Source organism: Ascidiella aspersa, chromosome 7 (genome assembly GCF_963924565.1).
Source record: "Ascidiella aspersa chromosome 7, kaAscAspe10.2, whole genome shotgun sequence".
NCBI lineage: Eukaryota > Metazoa > Chordata > Ascidiacea > Phlebobranchia > Ascidiidae > Ascidiella > Ascidiella aspersa.
The window spans coordinates 18,369,203-18,385,561 of record NC_139453.1 but is presented as its reverse complement, the minus strand read 5'-3'; the positions used below and the strand labels follow the sequence as shown (position 1 = coordinate 18,385,561).

At 34.6% G+C, this 16,359-nt stretch overlaps 2 protein-coding genes across 4 annotated transcripts in view; one reads left to right on the top strand and one right to left on the bottom strand.

Annotated features, from left to right (window-relative positions):
- Window positions 1-5,477: 5,477 nt before the first annotated feature.
- On the top strand, window positions 5,478-8,978 carry LOC146138128 (dehydrodolichyl diphosphate synthase complex subunit DHDDS-like). The gene is made up of 5 exons (XM_083394908.1): window positions 5,478-5,747; window positions 7,745-7,887; window positions 7,981-8,097; window positions 8,154-8,334; window positions 8,401-8,978. The coding sequence occupies exons 1-5, from the start codon at window positions 5,562-5,564 to the stop codon at window positions 8,539-8,541; spliced, it is 768 nt and encodes a 255-aa protein (XP_083251034.1). The 5' UTR covers window positions 5,478-5,561; the 3' UTR covers window positions 8,542-8,978.
- The window catches only part of LOC146138127 (SWI/SNF-related matrix-associated actin-dependent regulator of chromatin subfamily A containing DEAD/H box 1-like), a 30,103-nt gene continuing 21,632 nt past the window's right edge, over window positions 7,889-16,359 (bottom strand). Inside the window, exons 12-19 of one of the 3 annotated variants that reach the window (XM_083394906.1) lie at window positions 15,922-16,007; window positions 10,252-10,385; window positions 10,055-10,176; window positions 9,649-9,837; window positions 9,091-9,209; window positions 8,828-9,010; window positions 8,662-8,765; window positions 7,889-8,594 (exon numbers count right to left, since the gene is read on the bottom strand). In XM_083394906.1, coding sequence (XP_083251032.1) covers window positions 8,545-8,594; window positions 8,662-8,765; window positions 8,828-9,010; window positions 9,091-9,209; window positions 9,649-9,837; window positions 10,055-10,176; window positions 10,252-10,385; window positions 15,922-16,007 — 987 coding nt within the window. In that variant the 3' untranslated portion in view covers window positions 7,889-8,544. Of the gene's footprint in view, window positions 8,766-8,827; window positions 9,011-9,090; window positions 9,210-9,648; window positions 9,838-10,054; window positions 10,177-10,251; window positions 10,386-15,921; window positions 16,008-16,359 lie in introns of those variants that run through there. The other 2 variants (XM_083394905.1, XM_083394907.1) reach the window with 2 other exon arrangements.

The following is a 16,359-nucleotide window of genomic DNA, read 5'->3' as shown; positions in this document are numbered from 1 at the left end:
AGAAACAACTGTTTTCACAAAAAATGTATCTGTTGCTTTAAATGTGCACATACCTAACATATGCATTGACCATGCTTTCTTTATTAAACCAAAAACTGACAATACTAGATAAGGAGACTTACGTATTAAAAAAAACAGAAAAAATCACAAAAAACACTTCACAGATTAAATAAAAATGACTTTAAACTTTGCATACACATTCTCCGGCTTATGTGAATTTGCAATTAATATGATTAAAATTAAACTGTAATATTTGAAATAATTCATTTAAAATCAGTTTCAGTAATTCAGGCTGTGATGCAATCAACATCTAGCCATGACATGAGGCTTGCATCCAAGATCTTGGCTCAACAGGGACAGTCACTTTTTCACCTGAGCTACATGGGGCTCCATGGGAACGGGTTAAGGATCAACCATACCACATTGCCTGCTCCCTTCTGTTACATTTACAACTCCATTGAAGATCATCTAAAAGACTATTCATAGCATGTGAAACCTAGTTAGTTATAAATAGAAATGCCTATCAAATTAAGAAAGTTGAAATAAAATGCATTAGAACACAAAATAAATATTTCATATACAAGAACATCATAGTTTAGTTTTCACCCTTTTAGGTCGTAACCAAACGGCAATGTAAGTGCATTCTTACAATTTAAATCCTAATTGCTTTAATGTCATTCACGTTATGGACCAACAAATCAATATTTGCCGTTAAAAAACTTATAACATTCTGGATTTGAAACTACCATTTAATAATACCTCTGGTATTATACTTTGAACATCCCTATCAATCAGGCATTTTAAAAAAATGAGATTTACTGTTTAGGACTTTAGGATCTTAAATATACAATTTAGATTTTAGATGTTTCTTCAGATTATTATAAAAAAATGTTGTGTAATCTAAAATTGTTGCAGATTTAATGTAAAGGATAATTATTTTAGTAATTTCTTAAGTTTAAAATTTTTGCTAATTGAAAAACAATTAATTGGTGAGTTAATAAATCAAGATTTCCATAACTGGTCCATATTCAGTAAAATGTTTTTTAAAACAGCAAATCTAAAGCTTAAGGCAAAACCCGTTATGTCCAAGTGTATTAAATATTTTCAAAAATATTTTTTAGATTTCTTTATAATAAATGGCAACTGTGATTGAAACAGCACACACCAACTGTACACAAGCAGAAAATCCTTCTTAATTTGTTGCACTTTAATCATACTCAAAAATTTCTTATTAAGATCTTAATGAAAATCAGAAAATGAAACAAAAATTGTAAGTGTTGTAGATATTGCACCAAAGTGCCAACTTAAAATACAATCAAGTCAATCAGTCTTATATAGCTAACCCTAAGGTGTGTTTAACAATCACTGATGGTGGGTAAAATTGACTTTTTACACTAATATAGTTCCAACTCATTTAAAATTGTGTGCTTCATTTAGCCTACTTAGACCACCACAACAGATTCATAATTAACTAATTCTAACCTAAAGGAAAGTGGCACGCCGCCTGGTAAATAATACAAAGTTTGTCACACAATTGCAGCCTAGATCATCATTACTTTTACAGTTGTGGTGGCAGTGGCCATTTTTACGTGTTTAATTAATCGATTTAAGTAATTAACGAACAACAAAAACATGCGCCCCTTTATTATTTCTTGTCTAATTATCAAAATTGTCATAACGCATCCTTACCAAAAACATCCTGTTGTATATTTACCAAATATTTTATGATTTGTCATTTTTTTACGCCTTTTTCCAAACACTCGCTGTCATTATGAGAACAAAGCATTCGGCTGTTTCACACATGATAAATGTTATATCGTGACGCATATCCTTCCTTATATTGTACTAAAAAGTATGACCTTAAAAATCGCCGCGTTGAGAATTGGCACATTAGCCGCATCTCAAAACAATGATTGAAATTGTGTTTACAGTTAGAAGCCGCTTTTCGTGTACTAATATGGACAGATGCTAACTTCCTTGTAGGAGATAAGTTGAGAGAGAAAGGCGATAAGCCAACACCCGTGTGACGAAATTAATATTAGATAATGTAACAATTTGCCGTGTCATTGCTGCGTCATAATCTTTTTCTCGCACAGAAAATTTCTCTTCTAAGTTTTGTGTATAAAAAGGATTGCTAACAAAAATAAAATGTCCAGTTATCAGGATCAATTTACAAGTTGTTCTGCTGTTGAACCAGTCCAGTTCTCAGGATCAGCTTGCCGGGATTAGCCGGTTTGCCCATAATAGCCAACACAAACTGTGTGGAATTGTAATCAGACAACAGCAATACTTATTGAAGCAATAGCGAGGTTGATTGCCGAGGCAAATTAGTTTAATGAGACTTGCAATTAAAACGCGCATGCCTCAAATTGGTGCCCCGAGTGAGGAACGAACCACCTGCAAACTACTTTCCCAAGAAGACTGAAGAAACGAAGCTCAAAAAAAAAAATATGTGCCTTAATCTGTACGGACTACCTACAAACGACCGCCTAAAAACTGCCATGTTTGGAACCTACAAGAAGCTAGCTGTTGGAAGAATTGATCTCGTCGAAAGATACATCGAAAGACGCTCCATATCGTCAGCAAAGCATTTGCTTGAATTACGGAACACTAAATACAAACAAGCGTTGCCGATAAAGACATAACCACCGTTTGGAATCATGGAAAACGAAACGGAATTATGGATTTCACAATAACTGATTCTGCCTAGTTTATCAGGTGAAAATCTATTATACTTTTAATATATATATGTATAATTATTAAAATACCGACCGAAAGGTCTGTAAATTGTTTTTATGCGACTGTTTATCAAACCATTATGTATCGCAATATGTATAGTCTATATCTATGAAGTCTAAGCTTAAACGTCGATCGCACGATCTTTTGATACAGTAAAGGCTGCAGTTTTCAATCCTATTTATTCAAGTTGTATGATATTTGGAATCAGGAAACTGCAGGCTATTTTTACTAAAATGGCAGCTAGAAATGAATAAAAGGCAGACAAAAAAAAATTGCCAATTAAGTTGGTTGTTCAAACGCACATGACAAAAAATATTTATATTTTAATAAATAATAAGTCAGTTAAGCAGACTGTACACAATTTTTTTGTAATGGCCTGTTTTGGCTAGGGATATTATTAATCAAGTTTAAAGTTAAACACACTTGAACTAATTTTTGAGACATATACTGCTAACGCTTGTTTTTCAACAGAACAGTGGTGTGGTTATTTTGCGCTTCTTTTACGGCGTAAGATTCAAAACGGTGTCAAAGTATTTACCCATAAGCCAATTAATTTTCTCCTATTTACCGACACAACAATAAACGATGTTTTAAGTAACGTCTTATGGTTTTGCGTGTTTAACGACTTTTTATTTTTCGTCAAGTACTACAGTACATTTGCGCTTAATAAGAATCTATTACGTCATAAAATTTCAGCCAATAGGAAGCGTTCTGAAAACGCTTGGATTTGGAATCCTACTATGGACGTTTAAGTTGTTACCAAGTTTCCTTACTATGAGGTGGGAAGTCCCCTTGCATTCGACTAAGTTTTGTGCATTTGTGTAATTTTTTAAAAAGTTTACATTTTCGTGTTCCCAATTAATCCGATGACTTAAGGTATTTTTTGCGGGTTTATTTGTAATAAATATAGTATTTGATATTTGCACAACACAATTCTCGGGTGAAATCGTTACTCTAGTGAAATAAAACAAACAAAATACTGTTGTTCTCTGGAGCCGAATGCCAGTAAATCACTTTCACAAAAACTCAGGATGGTTACAGGTAGTATAACCTAGCAGCATAAAGCGATAAGCTCATCCATCATTGGATTGGTGGCCATCCACTGAACGGCTTTAAGGCAGCTAGAAGCAATGCAAACTAGCCGGACGGGTTTGTACTGTGTAACTAGTATTCTATAGTTTATGAAAACATATACTAAGTATTTGATAAAAAACGTTTTACAAAAGTAGCTTTCCAACTATAATAATTAAAATATTAGATATTAAAATATAAGTGACATAATTTTTATAATTTTATAAGTTAAATTGAATTATATTTTACTGTCGTAAAAATCTCGAACAAAACATAGATGTAGTTCATCACTCTACAGATACAGTTATATTTTTAAGGTAGTTGCAGGGCTGCCAAATCAGAAATACTCTCAACAACTTTTTTTTTGCTTTAGTGTTGGGTTTTATAATCCGTTTTTTTTTTATAAAGTAGCAGTATTTTGAAGGTGTTTTTTGTGAGTTATTTAACTATTTTTTCTTTTATTTTCGTCTTATTTGTAAGTTAAAGATGCTGATCTTTAAACTGCCTTAAAAATCTGTTTTTGGCTATCCAAATTTAGTTTTGCGAAAACAACTAAAATTGTTTAGTTTAAGAAAAAAAGCATAGTACAGGGGTTGCCAACCAATCAGATACAAAGAGCCGCATTTGTTACTTGGTTCACCGTTAAGAGCCACATCTTACACAAATGGAACGAAAAGAGGGCCTATCACTACATTTCTTTCTCACTCCACAAGGCGATGAAAAAATTCACATTTCTCGATATAATGTTGTATATCAATATTATCTGGGCATATGTTTTGTGTTTATCTTGTTTTAAAAGTGTTACTAAAAATACAATGTCCTGAGGCAAACAGCCTGAGTCGAAACCGACAATAATCCATACCTTAAAAAAGGAAATCGAAACCAAATCATAAGAGCAAGTTGGCCACCCCTGGTATATACAATCATTTAAAAATGCATGGTTAAAGGCCAGTCTGGAAAGTATGGCAGATCTTGTGGGTACATGGCCTAAAAAATCCGAGTGACTGGGTGCACCAAAGGTCAAAAACGTGCACTTTATGATGCACGCTGTATTGCATACATTGCAAGTAAACGTACACCAATGCAATATATACGAGTGTAGGGGTGTTTTACATATTTGGAGTGAACTTTTAAAAGGTTAAAAATTTGCCATACTTTTTACAGGTGGTTGGGGGATGAAAATCTTTAACCATGGCTATGAGCCACCGTAAATAAAGTTGTGGTCATTTGGCATAAAATATCGCAGAATTTTAGCATAGAAGCAATTTTAGGGGGGAATCTTTGGTGGCCATATAATATGGAATGCCATTAGGACAAATCACGGCTTCAACGAACCTACTTGCCACAGTTCAACATAATATACCCACAGCACAGTTTGGTATTAAATGTGACATAGTATTAAACAAGTAAATACCTTGACTGCATACAAGTGGTGTAAAGTTTAAACAAAGTTAAACATAATCAGGAAAACGTAGCCAGAATTACAAACCCACAGGCTGTGCGCTTGTACTTAATGTCATTAATGTTCTAAATTTTGAATTACAAAAAAATGTGATTTAAAAGTATGCAATTTATATTTCCCTGAACTACTTATTAAAAGTAGGTAGGGGTTATTTTTTACAATTAATTAAACAGCAATGTTGTAATTAAGTTTTCTTCTTTAAGTTCCAGGTGTCCTACAAACCTAGACACTGCATAGCATTTAAGTCTGCATTTAAATTCCCCATTTGGCATTGGATTAGGAAAAGAAAATGTCATTAATTTGTAAAGAATCATTAAAAATGTCACTAATGCAAAGGTTGTGGTCACGTTTAATTTCTTTGGGGCCCATTCCAAAACATATTGCCCTTATTATGGATGGAAATAGAAGATTTGCTGCAAAAAATCAAGTGGAAAAAATAGAAGGACATACAAGGGGATTTGATAAATTAGCAGAGGTATTGTATATCTTATACTCTTTGTTTTTTAAGTGAGAGAACCATATAAAACTAGACAGAGTTTGCTGGTTGTATGTATTTTATTATTTAGGTACCGGTATGATGCAGCATAGCTTTTTAGGGATTTTGTCTCTCCCCAGTTATAATTTTTTTAGGATAAAGATTAACATTCTCCTGTAAACAAACCAATATAGTTTTTAAAGAATAAAACTGAAAGTTTAAAAACCTGATTAAAACCAGCATCAGACATTTTTTTAAGGAATCTATATTTCGCCTAAACTGACATTGTCAGCTCCTATAGGTAATGTAAAATACATATACATAAAAAAGCACTATTTAAGGTGATTTAATACAAAGCAAGACCATGATGACAACAAGTCAAAATATAAAGAAAAAGAGTGCTTTGTGCATACATTGCGTATTAATTAGTGTTAACCTTTAGCTTTGCTTAAACCCGGTTAATTCATTGGCGGCTGTACTAAAAATTTAATTTTAAAACACTCCGAAATAGCCATTTAAATTTGGACATGTGTTTAACAGCATAATGCCGTAAAAGAGCAACTGGTTGAAAACGAATTCACGGTTTGTCTCACTTGCTCCACAAATGTTATCAGAAGTCTGGTGGATACTGTGGTTGGTGCAACAAACAAAGCACCTGTTTTAATTGAATGGATTTTCAACCAAAAGTGGAACCATCCAATAAAAACAGGTGCCTTATACAAACTAACTTAAACTTCTATAAACATACAAAAAATATTTTATATTGGATTTTAACACCATTCACCACTAAGCACTTCTCTTTCCTCTTTTTTTTATCGCAACTTGATGTTATTGAATGTCATGACAGGTTGACTTGTCTGCGCGGCGCTGCTTTGCATTAGATCACCTTTCAGAAATCCATGTAGTTTTCTTCTGACAGTCTGTTTTGTTTTTAAACTTTTATAATTCTATGGGCCAAAAATTTATTTTTCCTAGTATTCTTTTTTTGGCTTGCTTTGTATGTTTTAGTAAAAAAAGCCTGAAAATTTGAGGCGTTAAGTGCCAGTTTGTCACTGTCTTAAGGAATGGGACTTTTGTTATGAAACAGCAAAAATAAAAATAAATAAAATATTTTGATTGCAAATCGATTCTCAAATTAATTTTGCATAGTCTATGAAAATAAAACCAACATAAGTTGAGGCTGGAGATTTTCAACCCATATTTGTTTTTGCTTGGAGAGACAAGTTAAGGAAACTATAGAACAGGCAACGTTTATACTAAACCACAAACAAAAGTCAAATTAATAATATGTGAAAGCAACCCTGATGAGTAACGCTATTTACAACGGTCCACTAACCCCAGACCCCCCAAAAAAATTAAAAAAAGAAAAATCGCCACTAAATCCTGAAAATATACCTCTGAGAGTATATCTTGAACTTCTAGAGGATTTTGTTGCATTTAAATTTCTGTTGATTGATGGACGGACTCCAGCCATAAGACCGAGATAAGAACAACACTAACGTTAGAATAAAACACAATTCGGAATAAAAGCCAAAATAGGACTAATACCTAATGGCATTAATACCGTCTAATTCGGAATCAGGCCTAAACAGCACTGTATTTAACCCCAAACCCCACCCTTATTTACATCACTAACTCCCCTAATGATTTCAACACTAACCCATTTTCCAACCCCACCCATTACCCACCAATAAGCCCAAACAGGACCAAAAATAGGGTGCCAAAACTCTCTTTTCTTTTTTAGTTCAATATGCCAGTGTGTACTGCAGTGGTTTTCAACCAGGGTTCCGCGGAACCTTATGGTTCTTCTGCTAGTACAGTCCAAGGGTTCTGCAATTTTTAAATTGTTTAGCTAATTGAGGTGTGTTTATTACACTGGGGTTCCTCGAGCCAGTGGAATGTTTCCATAGGGTTCCACTCCAGCAAAAAGGTTGAAAAGCACTGGTGTACTGTATGGCTTCAGTTTATATTTTAGTTTCCAATTTTTTATTCTTAAGGTTCTACAGTGGTGTCTGAATTTACATGTGGAAGAAGTAACAGTTTATGCGTTCAGTGCTGAAAACTTCAAGCGCTCTACAGATGAAGTAGAAAGCCTCATGGAACTTGCACGAGCAAAATTATCTTCAATATTACATGAAAAGTAGGTAAATAAATTTTATTTGTTCCAAAAAAGGGGTCCTATACACAAAATGTTTAACTTTAAAATGGAAATGCACATTTCACTTTCTTTTAGAGATCAGTTGAAAGCTAATGGAGTGCGAGTTTGTATAGTTGGAGAACTTGATAAACTGCCTGAAGATGTCCAGAAGTTGGCTAAAGAGGTGGTTAACATGACAAAGCTAAACACCAAGTAGGTTTACAAGTAGTAAGTTAATACTTCAGTTTTTTAAAGTTCAAAATATTAAGGTGCAAACTAAATGTTTGTCTGGCCTATACATCACGTCATGAAATGGTGCATGCTATGAAGAACATTGCAAAACATCTAGAAGAGGGCAAGATTTCAAGTGAAGAAGACATAACACAAGCTCTCTTCAATACAATTTTAGAAATAGATAAAGTTGATCTTATTATTCGAACTTCTGGCGAGGTAAATTGTTAGCCATAAATTGATGTGTATTTCAACTAAATACATTTTATTATGCTTTTATAACAGATACGACTCAGCGATTTCCTATTGTGGCAATGTAGCTTTGCATCAATAGAGTTTGCAACTGCTTTGTGGCCAGAACTGTCAGTATGGGACTTTTATATTGCCATATTTAAATTTCAAGAAAGGCTGAGAAACGCTGCTTGACCGTCAAGATAAAGCCTTGGTTATCATTGCAAGCAAGTCGAGCTCTTCTTCACCTGTGCAATGCATCAAATGTTGACAGCACTATGTATCTTGGAAATGCCAAATATAAAACTAATTTACCTGTGTTAGTCATTTCTTTCTCAAGTTGAAGTTTTTGCTTCGCATATTCATGCATTGTTTCTTCAATGGTATCTTTCCCAACTAATTTAAGTACTTCCACAGCCCTTAAATTGTTAAGTAAGTAAAATTTTGTGTAAAACGAAGAGTTTTTTAAATATTTACCTACTTTGTCTGACCAAGACGATGACATCTGTCTTCGGCTTGTTTGTCATTATATGGATTACAATCAATGTCGTGTAAAATAACAACACTCGCAGAAGTCAAATTTATACCAAGTCCCCCAGCTTTTGTTGAAAGAATAAATATGTAATATGATGCATCATTGTTGAATGTATCTATTAGAGTCATCCTTAACAGAGAATTAAACAGAGAATTAAAATGCAGCCAGCATATTGTATTATATCAATGCATCACACCAAATTATTCTACCTTTCATTCATCGGCGTTTGACCATCCAGTCGCAGGAACTTATGATTTCGACACTTGAGGTAGTCTTGCAAAATGTCCATCATCATTGTAAATTGGCTGAATATTAAAACTCGTTTTCCCTAATAATAAGGTTTAGTGGCTTTTGTTAAGCAGATACTCCACTTGCGTGTTATATGGCTCAATGCAACCATAGGTGTAGCCAGGGAGCCACTCCCCCCAAAATTTATCAATATTTTTTTACTCTTAATAATTTGCTTTGTAGCATTTATGAACAGTCGATCACAGACAGGCCACAACTTCAATTGCGATGCATTGTTACGTTACGTTTGCTATACATTAAAGTAGTTTTACTACTTGCTTTAACACCCAGTCAGTTGCTGCACGAAACGGTTTGCTAGCATATTTATTTTTATTCGTTACGACAGTTAATACAATGGCAAAAGCTAAACAAATTCAAACTTTTTGTCTCCTCTGCACGCAACAATTATTTTTGCACAATTTTTATGTGAGGTAAAATGATCAGTGCAACACAATTTACGACTTTTAGACTACGGTTACCTCCTTGAAAAACTGTGGAAGAATTTCATCAAGTATAGCGAACTTTGCAGAATCATACAGCTCAATGTTGGATAGTTGGTATTCCTTTAATAATCTATTTTCAGTACACATTTTGTGCAATTCAAAGTCAGTCATTACTTCCATGTCCTCAAATAAATAAGTTTCATCTGCATCCACATATTGAATATCCTGGTAAAAGCGATAAATTTAATAAAAAAAATTAAAAATGGGTACCTTAAACATACAAATAAAGTCACGAGATGCAAATTTAACTAATATTTTCCTTTTTTCAAATTTTTTTTGAGTCAACTTTTAACATCGCATTAAGATGACTGACTTTGATATTACGCTAGAGTAGTTCGGTGAATGTTTCCTAATTAACGTTTACAAACAATTGTTTAACTACATTTTTAAGTAGTTTTGACATTTTTAGAAGCTTTGCTGCATCATAATATTGGCGCCTTAACAAGGGATGATTGGCAACTTTTCGAAGTTCCATGAAAATATTTTTCTGTTCAGACTTCGGAACTGAAAAAAAAAAACATTTGTTAAAAATAGGCTTTTGTAAATTACCTAATAACTTTTTACAATACTTATACTTACGTCCATTTTTTATAGATTTATTTTTCAGTTGTGTCCTAACTTTATCATACAAAGACATTTGTCCTTTCCCAAGTGGACAATATACAGTTTTCTCTTTTTTCTCTGGCAGTTGATGTAATACATCAGTTTTGATTCTGTAAACAAATAAGATTGCTACATACAATATACATGAATTAAACCTATCTTTAAACAAAAACACTTTTCAACAACATTCATGCCCGACAGGTCAGAATAAAAAACACCTTTGAGTAACGAATTGTGGAAGTAAAAAACATGATTTAATTTCAGGCAAATTTTTTTTATTGTAATAAAGCAGTGGCGTGCAACCTGCGGCCCGCGGAACCAGTATATGTGGCCCGCGGCGCGCTTTGGCTTTTGGCCTGCAACACAAAACATTCGTTAACTGTTTTAGGTAACTATTAAAATATTAAAACTTCCTAACTGTTCCTAAGTTTAGGTCACCTTTTAGCATGTACATGTTTAGTTTATTAGGGTGCACATAGTATGAGGTATAGGAAGCGATTTACCTTAAATTACCGCCAACGGTCATTTTAAACGTAAAGCTAATTCTAACTAGACGGGGGTGCGGTTGTTGTATGTTTTGTCAGGGGGTATACTTTCAAGGTTTAGTGTTATTTTTTTTTAATTTAATTTTTATTTTTTAATACCTATTTTTATTCTTTAATATTTTTATTTTTTATTTTTATTTATTTATTTTTAATTTTAATTTTTTTTTTTATACTTTTTTGTATTTTGTATTGTGTATTTTATATTATATATTTTATATTTTGTTTTCCTTAACTTGTTTCTGCAAGCAAAAACAGATATGGGCCGAAAATTTCCCCACTTAACTTATGCCTTTGATGCGAAAGGGGTTCAAATGAGGCGTAGATTTTGGGGAATGATCGAAGCATATATTTGATAAATAGAATTTACGTAGATAATGTGTATGGCCATTTTATTACATTTTGGCCAGCTTACGTGTTTGAAAAGAAAATGTTATCATTCTCCTAAGGACTTAAAATGATTTAACGCCTATGGTTTGCAATACTTTTGCAAACTTTTACTCGGTAAATTTTTACCATGGCTTGGTCTGAGCAATCACTGTTGAAACAGACTTTAAATCTGTAGTTTCAAACAATATGAAACAAACTATTATGTGCCTAATACGCAAACTATTAAATCGAAAGTTTTACTAGTTGTTTAGGCCTGATGTTGGTATGTTGATTGGAGCAACATGCACAACAGGTGCTAACAGAGAGGCGTAAACTGCCTTAAGATTTCGCATTTAAATTTGCGGTGGTAGATACACCCTATTGACACTTGATTATTAGGCGAAGCTGATCGCAAAGTAATTGGTCGCCCGAAAAAATGCTGACGCCGCATTTAAAGCAAGCATTATAAATGTGTCGCCGACATTCTGTCTTGAACATCCCTACTCGCAATGCTTCCCTGCGTTGATTGTACGGTGGTTGAAACTTTATTCACGGCCTTACCTCTTTTTGTATTACCGCGACAATACGATGAAATATTTCAAGAATATTTGAAAAAATCGTATTTGGAGAATATTCGCTATTTGCACCTGTTTAGTATGGTACCCCAATCCAAAATATCAACACACAATTTCAAGTTGTGTAGGCCTGGTGTTGATATGTTGGATTGGAGTTGCCACCAGATTTCGCATTTAAATTTGCGGCGGTAAAATAAGTTGTTTCTTAAGAGCATTGAGTAATTTTACTAAAGAGAAGCCTGTTTTTAAAATGCGGACGAGCCACTTCGCACAAAGAAAGTCTCACGCGCGGGAAAATAAAGCGCAGCAGGCGTTCAGTAGCTTCGTCACTTCACAAGCTGGACAAAGCAAGCGAATATCAACGAATTCTGTATGGAAGTTTTTCTGCTGCTAGATGGCACGCAATATTTCAGGTTGTTGCCCCCCCAAGCAAAGGCCCCTGGGGGTGCAGCCTCATAAACTTCTACAAAGCACCTACATTCCACAAAAATTTGAAGGTTCTACGATGTAGACTTTTTCTATAAAGCTTCGGACAAAAATCGGTCTGAAAAATGCCATAGCAAACCATATGAAACCAAAAAAAAACTAGACGGGGGTGCGGTTGTTGTATATTTTGTCAAGGGGTATATTTTCAGGGCTTGGTGTTGTTTTTTTTTAATTTCAAATTTCAAATTTTTTTTTAATTTTTTAATATTTTGTATTGTATATTTTGTGTTATGTATTTTATATTTTTTTCCTTAACTTGTTTCTGCAAGCAAAAACAGATATGGCCGAAAACTCCCCCACTTAACTTCTGGCGTTGATGCGAAAGGGGTTCAAATATGGCGTCGTGGTATCTGGGAAATGATCGAAATATATGTTTGATAAATGGAATTTACGTAGATAATGCGTACAAGTATGTTATTTCACTTTGGCGAGCTAACATGTTTAAAAAGCAAATATTATCATTCAAATATTATCACGGTTTGCTATACTTTTGCCAACTTTTACTGGGTAAATTTTTTTTTCCGAGCAATCAAAGTTATAACAGAGTTTAAATCTGTAGTTTCAATCAATATATAAAACAAGTTTATGTGCCTAATACAGGGGTCCGCAAATACTTTTTGGTGCGACCCAAAATTGCTAGTACCGAGGTCTCGCGACCCAAATACTTCGAATTTTTTTAATAAAATAGCTTTGCTAAAAAAACACAGTAATTTATTGTGTTTCCATTCATTAAGACAGATCTACATGTTATGCGTTTTTAAAGAGGAAGGGTTCTGTAACACAACTGAAAAAGAAGTCTTGAGTTTTACTACTTTTGATGTCTCATTCGGATGACAAATATGATTTAGCAACCAATATGGGTTGCAGGCTTGCAGCCCCACCAATTCCCCGCCATAACCCCTTCAACAAGCGTCCGCTATTGCGCTTTCTTAGTGCAATAATTACTGGCAAGGTATGTAAAATGTACGACGTCTCATCGTAATCGTTTTAGGAAACTCAATATTATAAGGCTCACATCTAAGGATTTTTCAGAGGGCAATATAAATTTTAAGACAGAGGTCGACAACCTTTACCAAGTCGCGGACCAGACCAAACTCAGCAAGTTCTCGGCGGGCCGTATTAAATTTCCGCTAACAATTTTTTTATAAAAACGTGTGGCCTCTAAGCACTTTAATATAACAACTCTTAATCAGGGACAAACCCAAATGTTTGACGCAGTGAAAATGAGTCTAGTTACACTACAGCAAGGAAGCAACAGGCGTAGCGCAAAAAAAATGTTTAAAATGGCAAACCTTTAAATTTACAAGGAGACGTGACGCATTTTCCACTCACGCTCTTTTTGTTAATGTTTATGATTGAATAATACATCAGCGAATTAATTTGGAAAAAAATGATTTTAGAGAGTTTCATGCTACGAAAAAATTCCTACTTATAGTTGTCATGCGCACGTCACCTTTGGTGTGAGAAGACTACATCAAAACGCCAATGTAATTCCAAAGTCAAATTTGATACGCGCGGGGAAAAGTTTGTGCAATTTCGCATAGTCAAAACAGTTGAAAATATTAAGCATATGCTGGCCTTGTGTACAGTTTGTAAAAGAGTTTGCGGGCAGGATGATTTTCATTGGAGGACCGGATCCGGCCTGCGGGCCGAAGGTTGCCGACCCCTGTTTTAAGACACGATGTAACAAAGAGAACAGCGTGCTTACGACGCTTTGGTTACAGAAACGGGATAAAAAATGAAAGAGAGTTTCTTTAAAAACATATACCAAGAAGTACACCCAGATTGCGGTAAGCAGATCAGTTTGGTGTGGTAATGGCCAAAATAGTGTTGGATTGCAAGCGCTCTTTGCCATCACCTGGATCGAACGAACACTCAGGACTTTTTACGGGGCTTAGTGTATATATTTTGCGTGACAATTTCAGTCGCGCTCCAAGTAAGACGGCTATCTTGAATACAATTCAGTGTACTAATGGAAACAATTAGAAAACTTAAAATATAGGCCTCTATTGACAAGCCCTCAATTAATAAGGCTTTCGCCACCCAAACTGAATGGTCCCGCGACCGAAATTTTTTTTTTATTGGAGTAAAATGCGCAACAGGTGAAAATAGAGAGGCGTACACTGCCACCAGATTTCGCATTTAAATTTGCGGCGGTAAAATATGTTGTTTCTTAAGAGCACTAAGTAATTTTACTAAAGAGAAGCCTCTTTTCAAAATGCAAGTCGCACGAGCCCAGTTTTGGACGAGCCACTTCGCACAATGAAAGTCTCACGCGCGGGACAATAAAGCGCAGCAGGCGGTCAGTCGCTTCGTCACTTCACAAGCTGGACAAAGCAAGCGAATATGAACGAATTCTGTATGTCAGTTTTTCTGCGGCTAGATGACAGTCGTTAGCTACAGAGAGCTAAAACGCAATATTTCAGGTTTTTGTCCCCCAATTGGAGGTACCTAGGGGTACAGCCTCATAAACCTCTACATAGCACCTTCATACCACTCTACACCATGTCTGAAAATTTGAAAGTTCTACGATGTATACTTTTTCTATAAAGCTCCGGACAAAAATCCGTCTGAAACATTTTCGGGCAAAAACAAGATATGTCCCGAAAATAAATTTTCGGCCCATATAATTCCGCGACAATTAAATTCGCCTTAACGATAGCCTTTTGTTGTGCTATTGTTTCAAAACAACCATGGAACAATCTCTGCAGTAGCTGCTAATAGTTAGTTATTAGTTTTGAGTCAAATATTTAATCAAAATTAGATAAAGCAGAAAAGCGAAAGTAATTCCAAACTAATGTCACCAGTTAACAAACTGAAACTACAAAAATGTGTTTTGGATGCTGTTGTGTAAAGTTTACTGAGCGGTGAGCGCTGCAATTTTTTTTGTTCATGAAACGCCTTTGAATAGCTACTTGTGGTCCATGTAGCAAAAGCATAATAAAAATGGCCGTTTGATCTTTTTCACTCATTTGAAATTTAATTGATTTTTTAAGTATTCATGTGAGTTGTAAAAAAAATTCTCTCTGAAAAGTAGTTATTTTTACTGCAAAACACCTCGATCTGAATAAGTTTCCACAACTAAGGAAATTTGTCACTTAAAAGATGGCATTGTTCGGTCCAACGTCCGTGTGTGATCATTTTTTTTCCGAAGTGGGTTTCATGAAATCCCCTCATCGCTCAGCACTGACTAATATACACTTGGAAAATGGACTTCGGGTTGCCCAAACCTAATTCAAGTGAACCTGGATAGGGTGTTTGGGAAAGCAAGCCAGCTTCAAAGTGATTTTAAAAAATTTTCCGTTAATTCGACTAAAAACATAACTGTTTTCTATTCGTGGGAGTGATTAATAGGTATAGTCGACGAGATATATGTAAGTGGCCCGTGGTCTAATCCGATTGCACATATTTGGCCCGGCAGTATAAAAGGTTGCACACCCCTGTAGATAAGCCTAAAAACAGTAACAGTTTTCAATACTGTAATTAAAAATCTGTGTAAAAAGTGTTATATTTTTTTACAACGCTGACTTTTGCTTGCATATAGCCGATGGATACATACTTTTACCATGTAAACAATAAAAGATTAATTATTTTTTAATGATGAAAACTAATAACTCTGAGTGTATTTAGTGCACTCATATTATTTTAGTCACTATTAACACCAAGAAAAATACCTGCGAAGAACGAAGGGTTCCATGATTTGCCTGGCATGTTCAATTTTTTTCTTATGATAGGTACTTTGCATTGCATTGTTGGAGGTCTGTGTTAAGTAAATAATGGTTAATGGTATCCATCGTTCCCGCTTAGCGCATTTTCGGCAAAAAAGAAAATTTTTAGAACAAACATCGGTCTTCAGCAGGGCTGCGGAGTCAGTTAAAAATAAACCCGAGTCCAGCCCTGATTCTACACAGTATGTATTCCGCCAATTTAACTAAAATAACGACATTCAGCAATCCACTTATAGGGGGGTGTCATATAATTTATTCACTCACAACACATGGTTGGAATATATTCCACCATAGGCGCAATTACCTGCGTGGAAATAAAATCAAATTAAGTATATTGCCTTAATTAAAATGAATTGTAATGTTTTCAACTTAAGACTTTATGTT